Source organism: Myodes glareolus, chromosome 25 (genome assembly GCF_982192425.1).
Source record: "Myodes glareolus chromosome 25, mMyoGla1.1, whole genome shotgun sequence".
NCBI classification, from domain to species: domain Eukaryota; kingdom Metazoa; phylum Chordata; class Mammalia; order Rodentia; family Cricetidae; genus Myodes; species Myodes glareolus.
In genome coordinates, this window is record NC_142050.1 from 36,422,979 (window position 1) to 36,450,348 (window position 27,370).

The following is a 27,370-nucleotide window of genomic DNA, read 5'->3' on the forward strand; positions in this document are numbered from 1 at the left end:
AATCTATTGTACTCCAGGGTGGTCTTGAACTCACAACAATCTGTCTGCCTGTCTCCTGAGTACTGGATTAAAGGTGTGTGCCACCACTGCCTGGCTTCTATGACTAATTAGTGGATGATCTTCAGACAAGCTTTATTTGTTGGATTACAAACAAAATATCAGTATAATAGTATATGGTTTAACTATGTAAAACACTGAGTTGCCACTCACTAGGAACTGCGGATACCTCTTTCTAGCCTCTTTAAAGGCCTTTTCTTCCCAACTACATCATTTAGGGTTTTCTAAGTTCTCTCGAGATTATGTATTTATCTATCGTCTATCTCTAGTCTCTAGGAGCAAAATTACGTTTTCCTGACCTGTTCAGTCTCTGTTAAGTTGTGGATTTACTTCAACTTCAAAACTGTAATCAATTAGAGGGTTCAGAAGCTGATTCAGAGGGTTACAAGCATCATTTAAGAACAAATAAAGCAAACTTTAATAGAATTAAGGAGAAAACATCAGCACACACCACACCAGTCTTTATTTAGAACTTAGTAGTACAACTGCTAAGACCAGGGTGTGGGGCATGAGGGAATCTATGGGTCCATGAAAGGTAAATCCTGGGCTCATTCATGGGACAGTCAGTCTAATTTTACATGATCACAATTAAGCAGAGAGAATGTTGTTTGTTGACAAAACATTCAGAATTCTCTATTGAGTTTCGGGGGGTGAGGAACCTTCTATGTTTTTAGGAAAAGGATATCATCAATATAATACATGTATGTCATAATGTTATTCAAGATACTATAAAATACTCTCAAAGACTATGTTTTATTAGAAAAAGGAATAGAAGCCAGGTGTAGTGGCGCATCTCTTTAATACCAGTGGATTTCTGTGAATTTGAGGCCAGTCTGGTCTGCATAGCGAGTTCCAGAACACCCAAAACCATATAGTGAGACCCTGGAGAAAGAAAGGGGTGAGGGAGGGAAAAATGGAGCAGAGGAAGAGGGGAGAAATAGGAAAGTGAAAAGATACAGAAATGTGTATAGTTGTGGAAGTTTAATACATCCCCCCCCCCGTAGCATGAATTCTAATTGGTCTTAATAATAAAAACCTGGAGTCAGATATTAGGGGGTGAAAGCTGAAAGGTCAGAGAAGCAGAGAGACCTTTTACCTTTCCCAAATCCTCAGACCAGAAGGGCGATCCTGTCCTCATGCTGCCTCCTTAGAGTGCACACTGCAGCCATCTCCACCAAACCTTGGACTGCACTGAGCTCCAGTCTCCTCCTCCCTAGTGCTGGGATTAAAGGGGTGACCACCATTGCCTGGCCTCTAGGGGTTTAGCCCTGCACTCTCTAATCTTCAGGGAAGCTTTATTTGTTAAAACACAAAATATCACTACATTTTCCAAGACAGGTTTTCTCTGTGTAGCCCTGGCCATCCTGGAACTCTTTTTGTAAACCAGGCTGGCCTCGAACTCAGAGATCTTACTGCCTCTGCCTCCCAAATTCTGGGATTAAAGGTGTGACTACCTGGTGAAGCTTAATATTTTCAAAATTCATAAGATAGCTGGATGTGAAGGGACATACTTATAATAACTGACTAACTTGAGATGAATTAGAAAGGTCAGGAGTTCAGGGACAGTGTCAGCTATATGACTTTGAAAGCGAAACACCTGAAACTTCACTAGGATGAAACAGTCAATAAGCCCTTTACATATGACCTCAAAATGTAAAGTTAATGGCATAACTTCCCAGTTAATGCAAATCTTAGAAAGACAGTATTAATTGCCTTCTGATGTAGGAAAAGAAAAATGGATCTTATATTAAGGTTTGAAAACCAGCCAAGCATACTGTTGCACACCTTTAATCCCAACACTAGGGGGCAGGGGCAGAAGGGTCTCTGAGTTCAAGACCAGCTTGGTTTACACAGTGAGACCTTGTTTCAAAGAGAAAAACAAAATAAAAACAACTTTTTTATTCCGCACTGGTGGATATGGTGGATGTGGCACATATATTTTTTGACAAATAAGCTAATAAATCAAAAACTTATTCTTGGGGCTGGGTAGAGGTGGCACACGCCTTTAATTCCAGTGCTGAGGAGGCACAGGCAAGGGGATCTCTGGGAGTTTGAGGCCAGTCTGACCTATAGAGCTAGTTCCAGGACAGCCAGGGTTACACAGAGAAATCCTGTCTTGAAAAACCAAACCAACCAAACAAAAAAACTTGTTCTTGGTGATGTTACAATCTAAACTATTACTATAGGACATTTAGATTGAAAAGGTGCAGAACACTGTTATGTTAGATATATGTAGTAAACCAGTTTTATATAATTATTACTCTGTGTAAGAAAGTATATTCAATACTAGAAATTAGCATGTAAATAATTCTAGGTCAACAAGATGACTCATTAGATACAGGTACTTGCTATGCGAGTCTGGCCACCTGGAAGGAGAGAACAGGCTCCACAAATCGTCCTTTAACCTCCATCGCTGTTTCCATTCTGTGCTTCACAGGAAGGCACACTGCACTTCAGCTGTGTGGATGTGGACATTGGGTTACAAAGAACTTTCTTTCTGTTTTGATTTTTGAGACAGTGTCTCAGTCCTGGAACTCGTTCTGTAGACCAGGCTGGCCTCAAACTCACAGAGATCTGCCTGCCTCTGCCTCCTGAGTGCTGGTTTTAGTGTTTATGTCAAGGCTTGGAATCTACTTCTTACTGTGGACCGGGAAAGCACCCAGCAGATGATAATGTTGGATGAACAGTACACCTATAGAAGAGCTGGCTCAAGGACAGACTGACAGAAAGCTCTGGGATAAATTGTAGCTACTGAACACGGGTATAGAGTTCACTTTGCAGGTCAATTGGAGCTGGAATAGAGAATGATGCAACAAAAAGTGTTTCGGAAACATTAATTGCCCTATTGTAAGACTGGCAGAAATAGAGTCTGGGGACAGAAAGGTCATTTAAGTGCCTCAGTCCAAAATAAGAGATCTCAATCAAGATCAGGGGTGGTGGTGGAAGGAATGTTGTAGGTAAAGCATGGTGTCAAGGAAATAGTACAGCATTTTAGAGCTAGAAGAGATTGTTTCTTCTTTCCTTTTTTCTTCCTCCTCCTTTTCAGACAAAGTCTCACTATGTAGCTCTGCCTGGCGTGGAACTCACTAAGTCCACTAGGCTGGCCTTGTATCATAGAGATTCACTTGAATCTGGAGTGCCACACACTTTTAAGCATTTGGGAGGCAGAGGCAGGTGAATCTCAGTGAGTTCGAGGCCAGCCTGCTCTACAGAGTGAGTTCCAGGACAGCCAGGACTGTTACACAAAGAAACCCTGCCTCCAAAAACCAAAAAGAAGTGCTACTTGGGCTGGAGCTGGTTATGTAGACTGTGTTGAGGTCGCACAGCCTGCCTCTTCCTGTGTCCTCCACGTCTGGATTAGAACTAGGAGGAACTTTTGGGATAAACATTCCATCACCATATGGCACATCTTTGGAAAGGAACAGAATTCTGAGTTAATACCAGCCTGTTAAAAAATGATGTCACTTTGACTCAGCTCCTCAACATCTAATATAGCTAAGGCAATTAACAAGCTTGGGTTTCCTTGAGGATGTGGAAAACGAGTCTTCAAATTCACTTTCTACTGAATAGATTAAAACGGTCAGTACTTCTCATCCTTTAAAATCCGAATCACAATTCGGTTCCCACGGGTATTCCGGCGCAGCCTCAACAGCGCTGCTTCCCACTCAGAAATGAGCCTCAAAGTCGTCACCCCCCTCCTCCCCGAGAATGAGTCTCCTAAAATAACAACAAACCCTGCTAAGACGTTCAAGTCTTCACGAACTGTTCTTTTGCCAGTTCAATTTCCCAACCGCTGCGCGTCACCGAGAGTCTCCCCGCCGTGCGCAAAGCGGCTAGGGAGAAGTGTAGGCGGCGGCGATGTGGGAGGCAGCGTGGCGCTCGCGGGAGGGGTCTGGGGCGAGTCTAGTCATAGCCTTTCTACCCTGGACACCACCGGCGAGTGACGAGTGGGCACCGGGCGGGCAGGATCCGCGGCCAGGCCGCGAGTCCCTCACCCTTTCCAGGGTCCACCCGGAGTCCTCAGCTGACAACCCTGCTTCCCCGCGCCGAGAGCCAAAGGCCGTCGACGGGCGGGACGCGGCGCCATGTCTGGGTCGTTCCCAGGCACATCGCAACGCTCACCCTGAGAGATCTGCGAGCGCGCCTCGGTTTCCGGGCGAGCAGAGGAAATCACTCCGGGAACCCCAAACCCCTCCTTCGGAGCCAAAGCAGAGATAGCGTCTCCGTTGCTACGGAGACAGGGACGTCTGTGACGTCACTTCCGCCGAGCTGTCGGCACTCCAGACTGTTGGGAGGAAAAGAGGAAAACTGAGCAACAGCCACGACTGTGGACGCGAGCGTCTCCGGTGTGCGCATGCGCCCGCTCAGCGGCCTGGTTCTATTTATGTGGGGGACCCAACATGGCGGCTGCGGCGACCCTGGCGATGGCGGTGGATCTCATCAGAACGTAGTAGCAGGGACAGGGACCCGGTTCGCACACACGGTGGCGTCCGCGGAGACGGCTGAGGGTGCTGGAGGGAAGAAAAGCGACGGAGAGCGGAAGGAAAGGCGGGCAGGCACGCCGTGCGGGGTCGAGGCGAGAGCCGGCTCGAGCGAGCGCCGAGGGCCAGAACAGTGGGGATGGCGGAGCCGCGCAGAGTCGCGTTCATTAGCCTGTCACCGGTGAGGCGGCGCGAGGCCGACTTCGCGGGCGCCGAGCGTGAGCCCCCCCGCCTGGAGCCGCCGCAGCCGTACCGCGAGCCGGCCCGGGCGGAGTCGGCCCCCCGCGCTGACGCGCAGCACCCGGCGCGCGACAAGCCGCTCCCCCAGCGCGAGGTCAGCCGTGCTGAGCCGCCCATGGCGCTGCAGCGCGAGCCCCCGCGGCCCGAGCCGCCGCCGCCGCCGCTATCCCTGCAGACCGCCCCGCCGCGGGACTCGGCTGCCCGGGCGGAGCCGCCGCCGCTACCGCCGAAGGAGACGGTTCGCCTGGAGCTGGTGCTCAAGGACCCCACGGACGAAAGCTGCGTGGAGTTCAGCTACCCGGAGCTGCTGCTGTGCGGAGAACAACGGGTACAGAGGGTCCCTCCCTCCCGGCCGCCCCACAGCCCGGGTGCCTCCGGACCGGCCGCCTGCCCGGGCTGCTCTGCACTTCGCTCGCCCCGGGGGTGGGGTGGCGGGGGCCGGGCGGCTAGACGGGGCGGGAGTTGCGCGGCTCGGCCCACCTGGGTGGCCGAGGCTGCCCCTTCCACACCGCGCCGAGCCGGTTTTCCTCTGCACCTTTCGAAACCTCAGCTTTTTCCCCCCTCCTTTTCCTTTCTGTTCCCCACACCAAATCGCGAGGCCCCGCGAGCCGGGCGGCTAGCTTCTTGTGGCACTTCATCAGTCGTTCCGGTAGAAGGGAAGCGAAAAAACCTTGGGGGACACGCCCCCCGGTCTGAAGCGGAGAGATTGTGTGACCCCTTCTCGGCTCATCCTCATCCTTCCTCAACCCAGCTGTACCGGGCGCCAGGGCTGCTGAGATGGGCTCGTGGCCGGGTGGTTTATTTTCCTTGATTGAAGGGGATTTAAGAGAATTTAAACATTTTCAGAAACTAAAGATTCCACCTTAGGAATGAAAAAGTGGATTCGTTAATGTGGTTGCACTCGTGTTGGTAAATATTGTTAGCTTTGTGTGTGTGTGTGTTGAGTTTGTGCATATTGTCTTTGAATGGAAAGGTCTCCTGTCTTACTCGGTGGCTGTCTAATCGTATTATTTGAGTGGTTATTATTAGTTCGAATCGGGGTTATTTGTCCGGTGTAGTCTTTTGGAGAGTGATGGAAAAAACGTTGGCTTTGAATTTATAAAGAAAGAAAAACTTAGGAAAATACATAGGTATGCCTTTGAGGAAAGCGCTGAACAATGGGGATTAGGACAGCGGTTTGCCGGTGACTGTAATTTTTATTGTTGTGGGTTGGTGATCTTTAGGAGGGGGGAGGTGGGAGAGAGACAGAGGCAGACAGACATTGTCCTCTAGTTTAGCGACTCTGCTCTTTTATTAGGCTGGGCTTTCTAGCAGGTCTAATGGACTCCATAATTCATTAGTATCTTTCATCAACTATCTTTGTTATTGCAATGAAGGACTCTTAATCAAAAGTCTCACGTTGAATAATATCATTAGCCTGTGTTCATTTTGTACCAGATAATCCTTTGATCGCTAGTTATAAGTATTGTTGTGCAGCCATCATTACTAAATGTTTTCAGACAAAAAAAGAATTTGTGGGGTAGAGACCATTTTGGTCACTTACACGTAACATTTTGTTTCTTAGACTCCATTCAGAGCTCTGTCTTTTTGTTTTGTTTTGTTTTTTGTTTTTTCGAGATAGGGTTTCTCTGTAGCTTTGGAGCCTGTCCTGGAACTAGCTCTTGTAGTCCAGGTTGGCCTCGAACTCACAGAGATCTGCCTGCCTCTGCCTCCCAAGTGCTGGGATTAAAGGCGTGCACCAACATCGCCCTACCAGAGCTCTTTTTTTTTTAAAAAAAAAATCATTTTTTGTCTTAATTTGAAGCATTTTTCAAAGAAATTATATTTGATTTGTTAGTATAAGGTGTTCGGTTTTTATAATTTGCATAAGTTACAGATTCGAAACATTTTGTAGATGGGCATGCTAGTTTGTGACCTCAGTGCTCTGGAGGCTGGGTTTAGAAGGATGGAGAGTTCAGGGCCACATAGTGAGACCCTGCCTCAAAAGACCAGAACTGGGTTACAAAATGGCTCAGCAGGTAAAAGCACTTGCTGGCCTGAAGACCATCCCCAAGACCCACATGGTGGAAGGAGAGAACCATTATCCTCTGCAAGGTGTACATATACACACAAATAAGTATAACAATACTGCGAGACAAGAACCATCTTTAGGTAAAAATATGTAATACTAGTTAGTGTTTTGTCATTGTGCAAACACTGTAGAAAGTACTTTCACTTAACCTAGGTGGGTTTTTTTGTTTGCTTGCTTTAGTTTTGCTTTTTTGAGACAGGGTTTCTCTGTGTAGCAGTTCTGTCCTGGAAATCACTCTGTAGATGAGGCTGGACTTTCACTTTAGATCCACCTCCCCAGTGCTGGGATCAAAGGTGTTGGATACCACACCCAGCTAACCTAGGTGTTTTAACCTGCTATATAGTTAGCTATATGGTACTTAGCCATTTAACCTGCTATTTACCAGACTCTGTGGTATTTATCATTGTGTATGTGATCTTTCCCCGAACCTGAAAGCAGTATTTGGTACATGGCTATACTTTGATGTTCTAGGAGACAGATAAATTGGCCTTAATTTTTGTGTTTGTTTCATACATATTATCAATTAAGGAATTTAGTGATCCAGATTTCTCATTATATAGTCAAGCATATATCTTTTGTAATTCCACAAAAGAATTTATTCTGGTGTTTGTTTCTTGTTTTGTTGGGTTTTTTTTCTTTTTTTTCTTTTCTTTTTTTTAAATTTTATTTTTTATTTTTATTTTTTGTTGTTGGTCTTTTGAGAGAGTGTCTTTGTATATCCCTGACTGCCCTGGAACTTGCTCTATAGACCAGGTTGTTACTCTGTTTCAGGTTGTTATTCTGTTTTTTGTTTTTAATGCTGTATACTTTTGTAGCAGGAGTTTGCTACTGTTTCCTATGATTAGTCCTACTTGATGTATTTATTACCTACTAATGTATAAATAACACCTTTGTAAGTGAATTGTGATGACTCCATAAAGGGAAACCCTAGAAGAGTGACCAGCTGGAAAGCAAAAGAGCATTATAATGTCTAGGCAGTGGGAAGCCCCAGATTCCCTCCTCTAGGAGCTCTTTCACTTTTGTTTTTCCAGTGCTGAGAATCACGCCAAGGGTCTTGAACATACTAGGTCATTGACAGGACTCCAAGTCTACCTTGTTCTTTGTTTTGAGACAAGATAACTTTAAATTGCTCAAGCTGGCCTTGAGTTCATGATCTGCTGTTTTAGCTTTCCTAGTAGCTGGGATTACAGGTCTGTACCACCAGGACTGACTCAGATTAATTTTATTTTTGGAGTTATAATCTTTCCAAAATAATTTTAATTTTGAGTTACTGGAACTGACTAATGTACCTGTAGTAGGCTAAGCAGAATTAGAAGAAAAAGTCTCCAAATTGTTTTAAATAGCTGTATGTCAGTGAACAAGATTTGTTAACTGAAAGTTGGTAGCTGTGGACTGTTGAAAATGTTATGTGTAAATACCATCTGCACTGGAGTGCATTTAAATAAGCCCCTTCAGACCTGCTAAATGAAGAGTGCAATCCCAGTTAGTGGAAATACAGTTGGAATTATCTGTATTTATGAGGAAAGGCATATTTTGGCTAACTTTGAAAAACAAAATCACCTTACAGATTAGGTCTGCCCTTTTCCTTGATCTCTGTGTGGTATTATGCCATAATTATGGTGGTTTAGGTGGTACTGAGACATTGGAATCATCCCTATCCTGAAAGATTAGTTTGTTCGCCATTGCTGGAGAAAGTGCATTGTGGAGTTAAGTTTTGGACTTTATAAATACATAAGAGAAAAACTCAGTTCTTAGCAAACCAAGAATCAGATAATCTGAGCACCCATTTGAGAACATAATGAGTTAAATGTTTCCTATGAAGAGAAAAACAAGCGATAATGATGGTGATGTAACTGTACTGTTACAGACTTCTGTGGTATTCGGTTGCTTGTCACTTGCATATGTCGGATAAAACCTATGAAAGATTTGAACATGCTACTGAGATCAAAGGAGAAAACCATTGCATTGACTTTACTCATGGGTAGCTGAAAATTTACAATTTGTTTCACCTGGTGGGGGTGGAGGGGGTGATTGTACTTAAAAGAGATGATTCTTTGTTGCTTTGAGGTAAGGTCTCTGTGTAGGCCAGGTTTGCCTCAAACTTCTGTCAGACTTCTTGCCTCAGCTTCCTGAGTGCTTGGATTGCAGGCATTAAAGGTAAAGGAGAAGTGAGTTTATTTTAATTTTATTGACCACATGTAAACAAGAGATAGATTTCAATGCCTGTATAAAATACACAAAATATTTTAGATTAAGCTGGGCATGGTATACTCATGATACTGAGTCAGGATTGTGAGTTTTGAGGTCTAGACTGTAGTGAAATCCTGTCTTGAAAAATATTCTAGAATAACATTGAAAGTCGAGATAGAGAGATGGCTGAGAGGTTAAGGGAACTAGCTGTTCTTCCAAAGGACCCAGGTTCAATTCTCAGCACTCACATGGCAATTCACAACTGTAACTCCACTCCTGGGATTTGTCATCCTCACACATATGCAGGCAAAACCCCAATGTACATAAAAAAAAATAAAAATAAAAATCTTTTAAAAAAAGCAATTCTTAGTAAAAAAATTGTGTTTGTATTTGCATATATAAAATAAGTCAGCAAGTGAAAGGCTCTGAGTTCAATAAAACTGTCATAAAATCCTGATCATACTGATAATAAGGATCTAGTATTTGAACTACTCAGTGGTGGGAGGGGACAGTTTATAACAACAGATACTGATTACTTGCAGTCCTGTGCATTAGTGTCAGGGGACTGCTGTACCCCCGATGTAGCAGTTTTACTCCTTACCAATCTCACTTTGCTAGTTTGTTTTTAGTTGGGTTTTTTAGATTTTTTCATTCATAATGCCAATTAGGAGAAGAGATTCTATAAATATTTATTATTACATTTAGAAATTCTAAAATCAACTCCTTAAAATCTAAGGAGTCCCCCCCCCTTATTTTGATATCCTGGGAAGGATATCAAAATAATATATTATATTATATATATTATAAAATAATATATATAAAATAATATCATCCTGTCCATGTTTCCCTGTCATGCTTTAGGCTGGTTATGTGTGTTGGTCTTTATATCTAGCATGAAGCACCTTAGTACTGAATTCAGGTCTTTGTCTTGGTTGTAATATACTTTTAACTATTTGAAGCTGCTACATCAGCTTAAAAAAATGAATCCTCAGGACTTTAATCCAAGGAGGCAGAGGCAGGAGGATCTTTGTGAGTTCAAGGCCAGTCTGGTCAACAAAGTGAGTTTGAGGACAGCCAGGGCTTACACACAAAGAAACCCTGTCTTAAAAAAAAAAACAACAAATAAACAAAAACCCTCATTAAAATTTACTTTGAGAGGGGTATGGTTGTACATATTTTAGTCCCACAAGAGGGATAATCAGAAGGATCTCTGAGTTCGAGGCCAGCCTGGTCTAGTTAGGACGTTCCAGGTCATTCTGGGCTTCATAGTAAGACCCTGTCACCAAAAACAAAACAAAACAAAAAAACAAAAGAAGCAAACAATAAAACTAAATTTACTTTCAAAGTAAATTTTCTGAAATTAGATAAAAATAGTATAGCAAGCCTGACAACCTGAGTCCAATCCCCAGAATCCGCAGAAAGGTACAAGTAGAGAATCAGCTACACAGAGTTACCCTGTGACCTCTACATGTGTGCACTTCCCCACCCACCTTCATCATGCAGCACATAATAATACATTAAATTTTTTTTTGAAAACATAGTAAAGTCAGGAAAGGATCCAGTTTTATCTGTTTTGGCGAATGGCTGGTGAATATAGGATCCTTGCTCATAGTATGTGAGTGTGTCTGTGTTTTAAAGTGTATTTTAGAACTACGTTTCATTCTACACTGTTAATAGGAAGCCATGGTCAGCTATTGCTTTTTTATTATTATTATTATTTTGAGCTTTGTCTTTTCCTTGAATGGGTATCCATTGACAGGAGACAGGCAAAATATAAGAAGTTATTGATTCTAAGTCTCAGCAGAAAGCCAGCGCCCCTTGCAGATACTCAAGTAATAACTTGTAAGCATATGATGAATCTTGATTCTCTAATAATTTGGATACCTTTTTAGGGATATTCATGGCTGAATCTGCTCTTCTTAGGGATAATATCAAAATAAAATACATATTTTCATTTTTACTTATGTTGGACTAAGGGGAGAAATTGCTTTACTTGGGATGGGATGGTCATATGGTCATTTTGCAAGTGGAGTCAGTTTTGAATGTTGAATTCTTACTGTACAGTGTGTGTGTAAATCTATCAACTGCAGATACTTTTCTTCTGTGAGCTATCATTTTTTTTTAAAAAAAAAAGATTGCTTTTAATACTTTTAACCTATTTATGTTCGTTGAAGTTTAAAGATAGAGTCCAGTCTGGAAAACAATACATGGATGTAGTTATGGAATATATAATACTGAATATCTATTTGATATGCTACTTAATTATACTGAACTGTAGTTGATATGTGATTACTATATGGCAGTCTAGTTGAAGTAGTTCTAATACTTCTGTTTCTTTCCCCGTTTCCTTTGAATCAGAAGAAGCTTGTTCATGCAGAAGACCCATTTAATGATGAGCATAAGGAGAGGCAAGAAGTGGAAATGTTGGCTAAGAAGTTTGAAATGAAATATGTGAGTATAGTGTTCACCTAGGTCATTTTACCCTATTGGCCTGATTTCTTTGTGCAGTTAGTTGGGAGGGCCTATAAATAGCAACCGCTTACTTATCTTGATCTCACAAATTGAAGCTGAATGAATGGTTTCGACAGCCAGACAGTTTTACAGGTGTGACTGAGGTGTTAGTGGGCTGCATTCTTTATAGTCCTTCTAGAATCTAGGCAGTTTGCGTAACAAAACTCACAGTAAAAGGCGATAAGGTAAGAAATATTTACTGTATCTCACAGATAAACAGAGGAGGCTTTAAGCCCATGGTTATGTGACGAGGTCCATGGTCTCACAGGTCAAGAACAGGCAGCACACGCAGCTGTGCTGCAGCTCTCACCCTGCTCCGTTCCTCCTCGGTGGGGACTGTTCTCTTGCTGTAGCATCACCCTTCCTCCTTTTTAAGAGAATCAGTATGAAACTTTTTTGTGTTATATTTACCTTAAATAGTCATGTATATCCTGTTTATATGCAACAACACATTAGTTTTTATTTTAATAGAAAATATATAGATAATATATTATAAAAATATAGTTTTTATATAGCATTTTCCTCCAATTTTTAGTATAAATGGCCATAGAAAGCTCCTATTCCTATGCCCTGTTTATCCTAAGGCTTTAACTACTCTTGGCACTTTAACACCTAAGTGAGTGGAGAATGAGGCTTCTCTTCTGGTTCCTCTGTGAGCATAAGAAGTGCTTCACAGAGATAGGATGTTAGTGTTCCTGTTAGCCTTAAAGTGAAACTCTAGTTGGAGTTGACGCTGGTTGGCTTCTGCGTGAGAGAACACAGTGGAGTTTGAGGCGGGTTTTATTTAGGCTACTTTTTGCCACCAACAAATTGTGTTCTTTGAGTGAAGTTATTTTGCTTTTTTAATAATTTATTTATTTATTTTTATTTTATTTCCTTTGGTATCTTGCCTACGTGTGAGGGTGTCAGACCTTAGGGTTACAGACAGATGTGATCTGCATTTGGGTGCTAAGAATTGAACCCGGGTCCTCTGAAAGAGTAGTCAGTGCTTTTAACTGTGGAACCATCTTCCAGCCCCATTATTTTGCTCTTGAAGCCCCAGATTTCATATCTGTAAACTGAGACTTTTTTTTAGAGTCCTTCTGGGTGTATATGTTCTTGGTGTATATATGTTCTGTGACTCTTCATTAAAGCAGATGAAATGGTAGATGTTTTAAAAGAAAAGATACCAAAAAATTCAGACTAATTTGTATTGAGGTTTTTTTTTTTTTTTCTGGCACTTTGGTTTTTTTTTGTTTGTTTGTTTTAAGACAAACAAAGCTTTAGGGTGGCCTAAAGCCATGATCTTCCTGTCTCTATTTCCTGACTAAGGTTTCAGATGTTGAAGGTTCTGGCTGTGTTTTAAGGTAGTTTCTAGATGATGTATGTCATGCAGGAAACAAGGTTCATCTTAATGGATTTTGACTTGTTCTCTTAGTTTGATAAGACACAGTATTATAACTTGTGATGCTTAGAAGATTACTTCTGTTACCCCACATATCTTGAAAACTCCTGTGTCTAGAATTGGGTGTAAATTCAATAAGCCGTGTGAAGGTGTCCAGCACAGTGCTTGGTGCTTCACATGGGAATTGGTTAAAGTTAACTTTGATTCTGAGCAACTTCTTGCCAAGCATTTAATACCTCTGATGAATTACAGCTTTAAAGTTCTATAAAAGAAAAATATCTGCTTCCTCTACCTTAGAGATTAGGAATACCAGTGTTCATGCTTAAACCAGAGTCCTAATAGTGTCAGTTTTTTTTAAAGGGACAGTGATAAATTTGATGTTTCAAAAACAATTCTGAGAAGCCATATAAACGAAATAGTTGAAGTGATCATGCTCTGGAGCATGCCTGTAATCCCAGTTATTTGAGAGCAGAGGCAGGAGGGCCACTACAAGTTTTAGACAAGGCAGATTTGATTTGCATAGTGAGTTCTAGGTCAGATATACAACCTGGTGAGACCTTGTCTCTCTCTCTTTGTGTGTGTTTCTAAAAAAAAAAAAAATTGGGTTTTATTTTGGCATTGATTGTAAAACATATGTTAGACTGATGAGCTGGCTCATTTTTGCCCAGCTGACAGACCTGCATTTGCCTCTTGAAACTCACATAATAGGAAAGCTGACTTTAATATGGTGTCCTCTGACCTCCACATCTGAATCGTGTGCATATACCTCTTCTCCCAAAACAATTAAATACGTGTAAAAGTGTTCTCTTATCTATTCATTAATCTGTTTTGTTTGTTTATTTATTGGTCAGGATCTTACTGTATAGCCCTAGTGGGCTGAAACTCAAAGGCTAACTTGCCTCTTCCTTCCAAGTGCTGGATTTAAAGTTGCATGCCACCATGCACAGCAAAAATAAATAATTATATTGATTGATTTAAATAATTGTATACAGTGTGTTGAGTGATTTCACAATCAATTGTGAAATATTTTTTCAACAATCCCCTTGGGTATGATAGTGGGAAGTAGATATTGTAAAAACCTGTAATCATCTTAAGAATTGTATCACTCATTGGTGAGCCATGACTCCTGAGAAGTTAGGGCACTTGGGGAGCTCCCCCAGGTCTGTTTTTCCTCCATTTTTATTACATATGGTCCCTAGGACTTAGCTTGGTAAAGTTTTGGAAAAAGTTTGGGCAAGGTTTTGAAGATCACTACAAAATGAATTCTACTCATAAAACACAGAGTCCAGTGAATTTAGTATAGAGTAACATTGGTCTGCAACTAGACTGGATGTGGTGGCTCTCTGTGAGTTCAGACTGGTCTACATCGCATGCTCCAGGACATTCGGAACTACATAGAGAGACTCTGTCTTTCAAAACAGAACAAAAATGAAACAAAAAAAATAGTAGTATGGGAGATTCTGTCTCCATGGATTCAACCAACTAAAATCGGATATAGTTAAAAAATAAAAAAGAAAGAAAGAAATGTATTTTACATGTGAAGACTTTTTTCTTAGTTTTATTCCTTAAACAATACAGGTTCATAACTATATGCCATTCACATTATATTGGATATTATAAATATCTAGAGCTAAAGTATACAGCAGGATAAAAGTGGGTTATATATAAATACTACATCTTTTATAGGATATTTGAACATCTGGAGATTTTGTTAGGGGTCCTGGAACCAAACCAGGTTGTAAAGGGTTGAATGTATATTAAAATCATAAAATGACCTTTTAAAAACAACTTTGAGGAACAAGGTAGCCTTCTTCTCCTCGCATTGGTTTTTTGAGGCAGTGTTTCTCTATGTAGCCCTGACTGTCGTGCCACTTGCTGTGTAGACCAGGCTGACTTCAAATGCAGAGATTGACTTGCCTCAGCGCCTCAAGTGCTGGGATTACAGGTGTGCGGTCTTAAAGGAAACTAAATCATGCTGAAACAGTAAATGTTCAATGCTGATCATTTACTTTGTTGAACCATTTTTATTGTGTGGCCTCTTTGAGCTAAATAAATTTTCAACATCTTTAATTCCCAGCAGACCTATTGTGAAACAACAGTTTTAGGACATGTGTAAGAACTTGCACCCATAAGTGATGATTATCAAAATGTGTGTTAGTGTTTCTGTACTGTTGACTGTTTCTACTGATTTAAAAACTATATGCCTTTTTATTGGAAGGTTGAAATCAGCATGGATATAAAAAGGTGCAATTGTAGAGGGCTTTGGTACAAGTTGAGAAACTATAATTATAAACAGGGTGTTTTCTTCTGGTTGTAAGACTTGAATCTTATGAATTAATGTCCTGCTTGCTCTGTCTGCCATAAGTGATCAGTGAATGTTGATAGCATTTATTGTCACAATGGCATTGGGGGTCCAGTGCTAGGAATGTCTTGTTTGTGTTTCAGTTTACTAATGTTGTAATCCCTAAGCATTGGCCTGAGATACTGATTATCTGGTTAAGCCAGTACTAATGACTCAGTAATAGTCTGAGTCATTGTGGAGTGCTTGGACAAAGAGCTTTAAAGAGGGCTCTTCATTTGCGATGGAGCAAAATGGAAGTTTTGTTGTGTAACAACCCTAGCTGTCCTGACACTGGATTTGTAGAGCAGGCTGGCCTTGAACTGACAGAGATCCACCTGCCTCTGTCTCCGAGTACTGGGATTAAAGTCGTGTGCCCCCCCATACCTGGCTCAAAATCGAAGATTTTAAAAAATTTATTTCCATACAAATCTGATTTTTATAAGGTCTACTTAATGTGTAAATTACACAGTATAAAAGAATTTCGAAAATTATGGAGTAAGACTGATTGTATTGCAGGGAACAGTCTCCTGAAAAAGAGAATGATTCACAATAGGTATGTGTAGAAGGGAGGACACATTGCCAGTCTGTCTTGAGTTTCTTTAGGTAAAATTTTAATGTTTTAAATTCACAGTGTATATTCTCCTTTTGGGCATCTGTTGAATATGTTGTTCCAAGACAGACATGATGCTACACGCCTGTAATCTTAGTATTTGAATGCTGAGGTAGGGAAAACAAGTTTTAAGAACAGCCTAGGCTACATAGCAAGTTCCAGCTGTGGGACTGGAATTAGAGATGTGTGTAAACTGCCTTGTGGGTGATAGAATCAAACCTCTGCACTTAACTGCTGAACCATCTCTACAGCTACCTGTTTTTAAATTTAAAATATGTATTTTTTGCAGTGTGTGTTTGAGTATACACATGCACATCACATGTGTGGATGTCAGAGGAAAACTATCTTTTTCTCTCTTTTTATGTAGGTCTTGGGGATCAAGCTTTGTTTTCTGGTTTGGCAGGAAATGCCTTTACCAGTGAGCCATCACTATTGTCCCTCAGAAGTTTAATGAATATTCTTAATGCCATTTCTATGAATAACCTGAGTTGTAAATAAGATTTAACAAATTGCTTTTCTTATTCTCTGTATTTACAATCTTTTGCCATATTGGTTTTCAATGGTCAATAGCATTGAATGGTTATGCCATAGTTGATAAGATTTATAGTTATGCTATTTGATGCATCAAATTGGTAGAATTTTTGGTGAGATTACAAATTAATATTATAGTCAAGGCTTTAGTTAATTCTTTTTGATAAACTCTTTAAGATGCACATTTAAAATGAAAAGATTTGACGCCTTTTTAATAGCACTGTGATTCTGTTCCATTGAGCACTTAACAGCAATCATTTTTAGTTGGAATAAGCTGATAATCTTGACATACATGCTCCTAAATTAATTACCAATAAGATGTTTGCTCTTTTGTATTTGCTCATCACATACAGACTGTGCTGTTTGGTTTTGTTTGTTTGCTTGTTTGCTTGGGGTTTTTTTCTGTTTGTTTTTCAAGACAGGGTTTCTCTGTAGCTTTGGAACCTGTCCTGCAACTAGCTCTGTAGACCAGGCTGTCCTCGAACTCACAGAGATCTGCCTGCCTCTGCCTCACGAGGGCTGGGATTAAAGGTGTGCGCCACCACCGCCCAACTTGATTTGATTTCTTCAGGCAAATTGTTGTCACATAGTTGTACTCTATTTCCCTGCTCTCAAAGTATTCTTTGAGCAGAAAAGAGTGGTTATAATTTTAATTAGTGTTCTAGAGAAAATTTTCAAACTCAGACTGAGCTGTGAGAGGCAGCAGGATTCATTGAAGAGTAAGAGGCCGTATACAGTGAAAGCCTGAGGAAAGATGAGCGCATGAGCTTAGGACAGGAATTCAACAGACCAAAAAGCTCATGTCAGAAAATTATGACAGAAAGGTAGGTAGGCAGTCACGGTTAACATGCAGAAAGCCTTTTGTCTTGTAATAAGGCTGTTTCTGAGGCAGGAGGTTATAGAGATAGTCATTAGATGTGGTAATGGTAAACTTAAGGGAAATGAGACAGGCCAAGGGATTGAATACATTTGGGTCAAAACAATGGCCAGCTTTTTAGACTGGACAGAATGGGAAGGAAGCTGGAGGTGTGACCCAACTTTTAAACAAAGTCTCTTAAGAGAGACTTGAAGTAGAAATACTAATTCTTGAAGCAGAAATAATCTTGGTTTTACCTGAACTCTGGCAAAAATTAAAAAATTAAAGCGGAGAGATTGAGAAGGAAGGTAGAGAAGAAAGAAAATAAAAGAACAGTGACAGACTTTGAAGGCCAAAATTATTGAAGTATCATTTAACTACAGCTTAACAATTGTAGTTGTACAACTTGGTGAGTTTTCATAAGTGCGTGCAGTTTGTAAGTCTCTCCAGTCATGCACAGGCCAGTTTCATCTCCTCACAAAGTTTGTATATCTTCAGACTGTCCTCTACATCCTTGGCAACCTCTGGTTTGTTTTTGTTTCTGTAGGTTTTTGTTTTTCTGGAATTTCCTTGCCTGTGTATGGCTTCTTTGGTTTAGCATGGTGCCTTTGAGAGCCATCTGTGTGTCTCCTGTGTCAGTGGATCTTCCAGTGTTTTATTCATTCAGCACGTGAAGGATATTGTGATGTTTTCAGAGTTTGGGATTTTTTATTTTTTATAAAGTGTATTTTTCTATTTTCTGCTCATGTGTGGGAGTCAGAGGATAACCTTCAGGAATCAGTTTCGCGGACCAAACTTGAGTCACCAGACTTGTCTGCAGAGTGTCTCCACATGCAGAGCCATCTCACTGGCCCCGATTCTTCAGTTTTGACTATTACCCATAGAGCTGCTCTAAAAAATCATAGCATACATTTTATATTAACATATATTTTCAGTTTGACTGTGGTGGCTCATACCTGTAATCAGAACTTGGATGCTGAAGCAGGAAGGTTGTCACAGTTATTCAGGTCACTCTTGAGCTATATAGTAAGTTCAAGACTAGCATGGGGCTTTGTAGTAACAACTTAACCTTTTTCTTTTTTCTTTTTTTTTCTAGACAAGGTTTTTCTGTGTAGCCCTGGCTGCCCTGGAACTTACTCTGTCTTTAGACCAGGCTGGCCTCGAACTCAAGAGTTCCACCTGCCTCTGCCTCCTGAGTGCTGGGATTAAAGGCATACACTACTCCTTGATGTAATACTTACCTTTAAACAATGTGTGGGCATTAAATGGCTGGCAGGAAAATGCACATGCTACCAAGCCAGATGACCTGAGTTTGTTCCCTGGAACCTACATGGTAGAAGAAGAAAACCAACTTTTGTAGTTTGTTCTCTGGCTTCCATGTGTGTGTGTTGTGTTGTGCACCGACATAGAAAGAAAGTGAAAGGAAAAGATACATTTTTTATTGTGCACTCTCTCTTTTATGTGATATGTATGTTTGTGTTTGTTGTGTGCACATGTGTGCTCTCGTGTGTGTGAAAGCTTAAGGACCTTACTGAGGCAGGCTCTTTCACTTAACTGATGGGCTAGACTGGCTGGCCAGTGAGTTCTGAAATCTGTCTCCACTTTTCCTCTCTGCACTGTTGCAAACATGTATAACACTGTGTCCATTCTTACAAAGCGCCTGTATGACTTTGGTTGGTTGATTTTGTTTTGTTGAGACAGGGTCTGTGTTGTTTTGGCTGTCCTGTTTTGTTGTTGTAGTTGTTTCTGAGGCAGTATCTTACTCTATAGCCAAGGCTAGTCTCAAACTCAGGATCTTCATGCCCCAGCTTCCCTAGGTGCTGAGATTGTAAGAGTAGGATTTTACAGCTGCCTATTATATCCCATGTTGTCTCCATAAATGAAATAGGAGATGTTGACTTCCTCCATCTCCTTGTTAACACTTGCTGTTTTCACTCTTCTAATTTATCAGGTAATAAAGTATGTGTGCCTTTAGTAGGTGCAGGTCAGAGGATAGGTCTTGGGAGCCGTATTTCTCCTGCTGTGAGTGGAATCTGGGGATTGAATTTGTGTGCAGGCTCCTCTAACCTCTGAATCATGTCATTAGCTCAGTACAGTAAGCCTGAGACCAATGGGGTACTGTGTGGGAGAAGCTAATCCAGAGACATGTGGCAGTGGTGACACTGGTTTGAATTGTGACACTGAGTTGAAGGCTCTAGCTAAAAAGTGACCCCACAGGCTCTGTAACTTCCAGAAAGATGGCTCAGTGATGAAGAGCACTTGCGGCTCTTGGAAAGGACCTGGGTTGAGTTTCCAACACATTTATGGCAGTTTCAGAGAATTTGGTGCCACTTTCTGGACTTTGTGAGCACCACAAATGCCCATGGTACACATATACATGCAGCAAAACGCTCAGGTGCATGAAATAAAAAATAAATAAAAGCTTTAAAAGAACTTAAATCGTATCTGCTATTTTAGCATATTGCTTTCTTTCTGTGTAGAAGAGTGGCTTCAGATTTTCAGTCTTCTTGTCTCTGCTTCCCAAGGACTAGAATTGCAGGCATGCTCTCTATAGCTTAAGTTCCAATAGAACCCAGGACTACACATGTGCTAAACATGCCGTCTGCCTTTGAGCTAAACCCCAAGCCCTTAACAGATACTCTCAAATCTTAAGTAGTGGTTTGAAAAATAGTATGTAATTCTATTTATCAGATAAAAATTTTTAAAGTTTTTTAAATACATTTTCATTTTGATAGTAATGATTCATAGAAAATTTGGGAAATAAGCAAAAGAAGAAAAATGTAAATGTATTACTAAATGTTTTACAGAGGCTTTCAGGTTGCTTTCCAAAAAAGTTTGTTAATGAGGTCTTTCCAGCAGTGTTTGAACAGTCCTATCCTTCTCTAGTTTTCTAAAATCTTAAGGTTTATAATGTAGTAGATGAAATAGGTATCGTTACTCCCATTTGATTTAACCATTCCCCACTGAGGGTTTTTTGGAGAGTGGGGAGAAAAGTTTTTTGGAGGGTGATTGAGAAATGTTGGATATTTCAGTGTCAGTATATATGCCAAACAGCATTTAGTTAGAATTACCTTTGGAAGTTATCCTGAAGGGAGGGCACTGCCTTAGAGGCATTGCTCATTATTCCAATGCAGCCCTTTTCTCCCTCAAGCACCAATTTCTTTGCATTTAGTTTTTATTAAAGATACATTGCATTAAATGTATCAATCCTGGGTCTGGGTTGATAGCTCAAGGGTTTAGAACACTGACTGCTCTTCTAGAGGTCCTCAATTTCCAACAACCACATGGTGGCTCACAGCCATCTATAATGAGATATGCTGCCCTCTTCTGGTGTGTAGACATGTAGGCAGAACACTGTATAAATAAAATTTTTAAAAATGTATCAATCTTTAAACATTTAATTTGCATTGAAGTCCACACTGTGAGAACTGGAGCTAAGTGACAGTAGAGATTCACATATTCCTTTCAACCTTTCTGCAAAGCCCACTGTGGCTTAGAAGGAACATGTTTGTAGGCCCTTGTCAACAATTTCATCTTCCTCTTCTTCCTTTTCATGCATTCATTTCCTCCATCCCTGACTACAAAGAGAAACAGGATGGGGAGATGGTGCAAGGATGCTTAAAAATCATTTTTGGATTTAAATCTGTAAATGTGAATATTCAAAATGAGCCTTGGAAACAGAACGTACATACTTTTGTTCATGGTACCAGAGGAAGCCTGCTTCCTGTTGAAACTACTTATCCCAAGCTTATATGGAACTTTGAGTTCAAGTAATATTTTGTATTTGAGGTATAATGAACTCTTTATGCTGTTCATTATATTTTATATACTTATTAATATTATATATTTATATATTTATGCTGTTCTTTATGCTGGGGTCAAAGTAAAGTATAACTTGAATAATGCAATCTCCAAGAACTAGTTTGTTTTGGTTTAGAAACTTTGCAGTTAAAAATAATTATAGGTTCACAAGTTTCAAATACAGTAGAAGAAACTCTTATGCTCATCACCCAGCTAGATACTCACATAACTGCCATCATCAAAGCTGGAGAATAGATCTTGGCACAGCACACTTGAGAATAGGCTAGACCACAGATCTTGATCTGAATTACCAGTTCCTGTACATGCTTGTTTTTCATATTCCTGTATGTGCTTATGTGTGTAATTATATAACATTTAGATATAACTTTAAGAGTAATTTTTGGGAACTGGAGAGTTGGCTCAGTGGTTAAGAGCATGTAAGTGCTCTTGCAGACCATCTGAATTTGGTTCCCAGTATCCACATCAGGGAGCTCACAACTCTGTAATACCAGTTCCAGAGGATCTGATGCCCTCTTCTGGCTTCTGAGGGCACTTGCACATGCATACATACATACATGTATATATACACACACATATTCACACACAGGCACACATACATAAAAACAAAGAAGAAGTCTTAAGAAAATAAAAAAAGAGGGCTGGAGAGACATGGCTTAGTGGTTAGTTAAGATCCCTTGTTTATCTTACAGAGAATGCAGGTTAGGTTCTTAGCACACATAATTAACTCCAATTTCAGGAAATCCAGTGTCCTCTTCAATTTCTGCGGGAAACCAAGCATGAACGTGTGCACATACGTATAAGCAGGCAAGACAGTCCTACATATAAGATAAAGAATTATTTTTAAAGAATTAATTTTTATTTAGTGCCTGCACATGAGCCACCTTCACAAGCAGGTGGCAAATGCAGAGGTCAGAGGATAGCTCTGAGAATGAGTTCTCTCCTTAGGCTTATCTAGATTAGCTGTTTTTCTTTTCTGTCTTAGAACTCACTATGTAGATCAGGCTGCCTTGAACTCACAGAGATCCACATGAATCTGCCTCCCAATTATGTGGATTAAAGGCGTGTGCCACTCTGCTCAGCAAGAGTGACTGGTTTTTAATATATTCTTTGGCTTTCTTAATCATGATGACTTTGAAGAACACTGACCACTTATTTTGTAGCCTCATGACTGAAAAAGGGTTACAGGTTTTTGAAAGGAAGACTACAGAGTTGGAAGGTAATTTTCACTGTGTCAAAGATAGATGTCATCTATTTGTTTTACCATTGTTAGTGCCGACTGTGTGGTTGTGGAAGTGTTAACAGATTTCCCACCATATAACCACTTTGTCTGGCTTGTACTCCAAGGAAGCAGTCACTAAGTGCAATATGCATGCAAGGTGTGGGGAGACCCAGATGCCTACAGAAGGTTTCTCTACTAAAATTAATTCTTCTACTAGGTCTTTTTTTTAAATTTATGGAAACAGTACAGGTATTGAATAAGTCTGATGTATCTATTTCTTCTTTGCAGGGTGGGAAAGCCCATAAACACCGGAAGGATCGGCTACAAGATTTAATTGATATAGGCTTTGGCTATGATGAAACAGATCCATTTATTGATAACTCAGAGGCTGTGAGTAGTATATCTTTAATATAGCAGTAAGCTCTTGGCAATAGAAGTCAAGACGAAGTAACTTAAAATATTTCAACATATTTTTATTTGTACCCTTTAAAGCTGTTTTTATAACTTGAAGTTTTTTTTAAAAAATACTATAGATTTACATTTTTTAATGTTGACTTGTTCATGGTAAGTTGTTACTATATTGCTATCATAGGCCAGGTTTTGGCAAACTATCTCTAAAGGACCATGTGGTAAATATTTTAGACTGTGGCCATCTGGTATCTGTTACAGCTATTTTCCTTCTGTAGCATGTGAGCAGTCATAGAGATTATGTAAGTGAATTAATGTGGCAGTGTTAAAAGTAAACTTTACTGATAGACTGTGAAATTTAAACTCATGTAATTTTCATGCATCATAAAATACTTAATCTGATGTTTTTCCTACCACTTAAAAAACGCAAAATTCATTTTTGGCAGTTGGGGTAACAAACTGTTAGGCTGAGCTAGGCCAGCAAGTTCTGATTTGCCAATAAAGTGGTAGACCATTATATATAGCTTTCTGTGTTTTCAGGTCCTGTGAGAATCTTTGAGACTAATAGTTGCTTATTTTCAGGTGCATAGTTAGCATTAATTCCTGGAGAAATCATTGCTCCTTGCCCAAACTGAGAAATAATTTTTGTTTGGTTGTTTGGTTGGTTTAGTTTTTCTAGTTTGGGTTTCTCTGTATAGTCCTGGCTGTCCTGTAACTCACAGAGATCCACCTGCCTCTGCCTCCTGAGTGCTGGGATTAAAAGTATGAGCCACTGCCGCCCAGCAAGAAGTAAAGTTTTTTAAAAAAAGGATAAAAGCATAGTGTTATACATTGCAGTCCCAGTATGGTAAAGTAGACACAGAGAAATCAGAAGCTCAAGATCATTCTTGAGTACATAGCAATTTGAGGGCATTCTGGGACCTGTTTATAAACATGAGCACACTGCTGGGCAGTGGTGGCACACACCTTTAATTCCCACGTTCAGGAGGCAGAAGCAAGCAGATCTCTGGTCTACAGAGTGAGTTCCAGGATAGCCAGGGCTACAAAGAGAAACACTGTCTTAAAAAAAAAAAACCAAAAAACAAAAAAGCTAAACAAAAACCATGAGCACACATTGTCAATAAACACACATAAGTACATCACGGACACAAGGACCTGCACTTTCTCGCACATGAGCACAGTCACTAATCACATATAAGGACATATATGGGAAAAGGAATAGAGTTCTAACCAAATGCTGAAAATAATTATATGAAGTTTAATCAAGGATGGAAAATATTGATATGCTTGTCTTAATTTTTAAAAATTTTTATTATTTATGTGTGTGTACGTGCTCAAGGAGGTCAGTGAGGTGTGAGCTTCCTGAAACTGGAGTTCCAGAAAGTTATGAGCTGCCTGATGTGGGTGACATGGATTGAATTTGGGTTTTTTCTAAGAACAATATGTGTTTTTAACCACTGAGCCATTTCTCCAGCCACCCTGATACGCTTGTCTTAACTACGATTTATTGAACTAGCATTTCTGGATATAAGACTTAAACAGGAAATTTTTTGTTATTTGGTTTTCTTTGGTTTATTTTTCTAGCTTTTAAAAGAATTATTTATGGAGATGGTTCAGTTGAAAAAGGGCCTTCCATGCAAGCATGAGAACCTGAATTTGGATCTCCGGTGCCCACATAAAAGCTAGGCACTGCAGTGCACAGCACTGGGCAGGCAAATTCGGGGGCTCACCAATCAGTTAGTCTGAACAAATCAGAGAGTTCCAGGTTTGGTGAGAGACCCTGTCTTGAAAAAAAAATGATGAAGAGAGACTGAAGAAGATCCCTGACATAGACCTTTGGCCTCCATACACTCATGCACAGGCGTGTGCACCCTCGTATACACATATACAAAATACAATACATAAACGAATCATTTATGCTTATAACTCAGCAATAAAGCCCAAGATCATTATGAAGTACAAGGTAAAATATTCCCCAAATGCCATCCATCAGAAAGTAAATATGAAACTTCTTTTGTAATCAAGAAATTCTGTATCTAATAAACATTCAACATGTATATCTTTTTAAAAAAATATATTTTAAATGTTCTTTATTGCAATTCAACATTTTTATGGTATTTATCCATTAGTGCATAGATATGCTGATTTTAATTAATGTAATTTTAATTCTCAGGGTTATGTGTTTGCAGGTAGTGGTAGTTGATCATCTTCTGTTGCATCTTCTGTTCTACTTAAATAAATGTATATTTAGGTATTTTATAGAGTTTAAATATATGGTTGAGGCAGATTGCTAGCTATGGAATTTGTTAGTAATGGGCACATACTGAATTTCTTTTTTGGGCGGTATATTTTGAAATGATTTTTAAAACGGGAGCCAGGTAGTCTTTTTGGCAGATCCCTAAAAGACAGACTTAGTTTGTTATTGTTGCATGCCTTACTACAATGGTGGTATCTTAAGCAACATCCTTTATCACCAGTATGTTTTGATCAAATTTGTAACTTTGGCTCTAGCATCTATTTTCTGTTATGAAAAGAAGATGAATTTAGGACATCGTATAAGAATTATTCTTACTCTGTCTTGTAGCACATGAATTAAGGCTTGTCATGTTGGTAAGGTCTATGTTCTTCCATTTTTATCTGGATATTACATTACTCTAATGCCTAGGATTATGATATCCTCTAGCGTAGCAGGAGGCCACTTGTTGGTTCCTAACCGCTTAGCTCCGAAATAATCACACAGAAACTGTATTATTTAAATCACTGTTTGGCCCATTAGCTCTAGCTTTTTTTGGCTAACTCTTACATATTAATTTAACCCATCTCCATTAATCTGTGTATTGCCACGTGACATTGGTTTACAAGCAAAGTTTTGGCATGTCTGGCAGCGACTCCATGGTGTCTCTCTAACTCCACCCTTCTTCCTCCCAGCATGTAGCCTAGCTTTCCCTGCCTACCTAAGTTCTACCTTGCTATAGGACCAAAGCAGTTTCTTTCTTCATTAATGGTAATCACAGCACACAGAGGGGACTCCCACATGACTCTAGGATTATGTTATCTTCTGCAATGTGCAGTGATTACTTGGGGTATTCAGAAAATGACATTAGTTAAAATTTCATGATTCACAAATTAGTATAGGTTTCACATGGTGGGTGACACAGTCAGTATTTGATTGCATAGATGGTAACAGACAGTTTAAACTGGTAACAGAGTGATTGGAATGATTGTCAACATGATGCACACTGTACATCATGTTCACTTGTGGTATCTTAGTCATATTAGCAGTGCCCTTTAGAGTAGAGAGGCCTTGAACTGTAAGCAATTGGCAAATTAAGGCTGGGATGTTTCTGTCTAGAATATTGACTGTTATTTGGAACTCAGTGTGAAAGTCCTAGGTTCTAGGTTTATATAAGTTACTAATTTGACATTTGGTTAAGAAAACATATGTTAGTGTCACCCAGTTTTCTGTACAATTACTATCTCCCAGAATTACTTTGAGATTCAAATAAAGTGAATTTAAATATGGAAAAGAGCTTTAACAAGTATCAAACATTCATAATAATGCTAATATGTAGATTTAAAACTCTGACTTACCCAAAAGGAAATTCAGTAACGGAAATTGCAGGTACTCATAATAGCTTTTTAAAGTTAATGAACTTATTACTAAACTTTTTTAAGTTAATAAATTGTTAGAACAGGTTTTTATTTTTCAGTTTTGCGATAGGGTCTTACGGTACTATGTAGAGCAGGCCAACCTCGAACTCACAGAGATCTCCCTACATCACCACACCCAGCTTGAACAGTTTTAGATTCACAGCGAAACTGAACAGACAGTACAAAAAACTTCCATAGCCACCCTGATGCACACATACCATATACCCAACATATTCACCCTAAAAAGACAAAAGCATACAAACATTCCTTTGCTGTCAACATACTGTACCAATGAGGTACACCTATTACAGTTGATGAACCTACACCAATACACTGTTATCACCTAAGTTCATAGTTTATATCTGCTGGTATGACAGATTCTGTAGATTGAGACAAATGTTTACTGCTATATCTCCACCATTAGAGCACCATGCAAAGTAGTTTCATTCTAACAATTCTCTGTACTCTGCCTGTTCATCCTTCCCATCCTGATCTCTGGCAACCTCTAATGTCTTCAGTTTTGACTTTTTTTTTTTTTTTTTTGATTGGAGTGTGTCTAAGATAGGGTTTCTCTGTGTAGCTATGGCTGTCCTAGAACTTGCTCAGTAGACCAGGCTGGCCTTGAACTCAGAAATCCTCTTGCCTCTGCTTCCCAAGTACTGGACTTAAAGACATCACCACTACCCAGTTCAGTTTTGACTTTTAATTTAAGACTGCCTTATAGTGGAAACCATATAGTAGACTTCATCAATAATGTTTTTAATATCATTTGTAGTATTTGAATAAAGTACTTTTCAGATTTAATTTTGCAACTAATATATGAATTATGTATCAATTTAGACCATGTGACTAGAGGTTATTTATTTTATTATTATGTGTATGAGTGTTTTGCCTGTGTGTGTCACAACATGCATGCTTGATGCCTGGAGGTCAGAAGAAGACATAAGATCCTTTGGGACCACAGAAATAGTTGTGAACCACCATGTGAGCCCTGGGAA

General features: G+C 39.9%; 1 protein-coding gene across 6 annotated transcripts in view; it reads left to right on the plus strand.

Annotated features, from left to right (window-relative positions):
- The first annotated feature begins 4,110 nt into the window (after positions 1-4,110).
- The window catches only part of Ubn2 (ubinuclein 2), an 83,101-nt gene continuing 59,841 nt past the window's right edge, over positions 4,111-27,370 (plus strand). For 2 of the 6 annotated variants that reach the window (XM_085683500.2, XM_085683499.2), the window contains exons 1-3: positions 4,127-5,106; positions 11,398-11,490; positions 22,602-22,703. In XM_085683500.2, coding sequence (XP_085539626.2) covers positions 4,678-5,106; positions 11,398-11,490; positions 22,602-22,703 — 624 coding nt within the window. In that variant the 5' untranslated portion in view covers positions 4,127-4,677. Of the gene's footprint in view, positions 5,107-11,397; positions 11,491-22,601; positions 22,704-27,370 lie in introns of all 6 variants that reach the window. The other 4 variants (XM_085683502.2, XM_085683498.2, XM_085683497.2 and 1 more) reach the window with 4 other exon arrangements.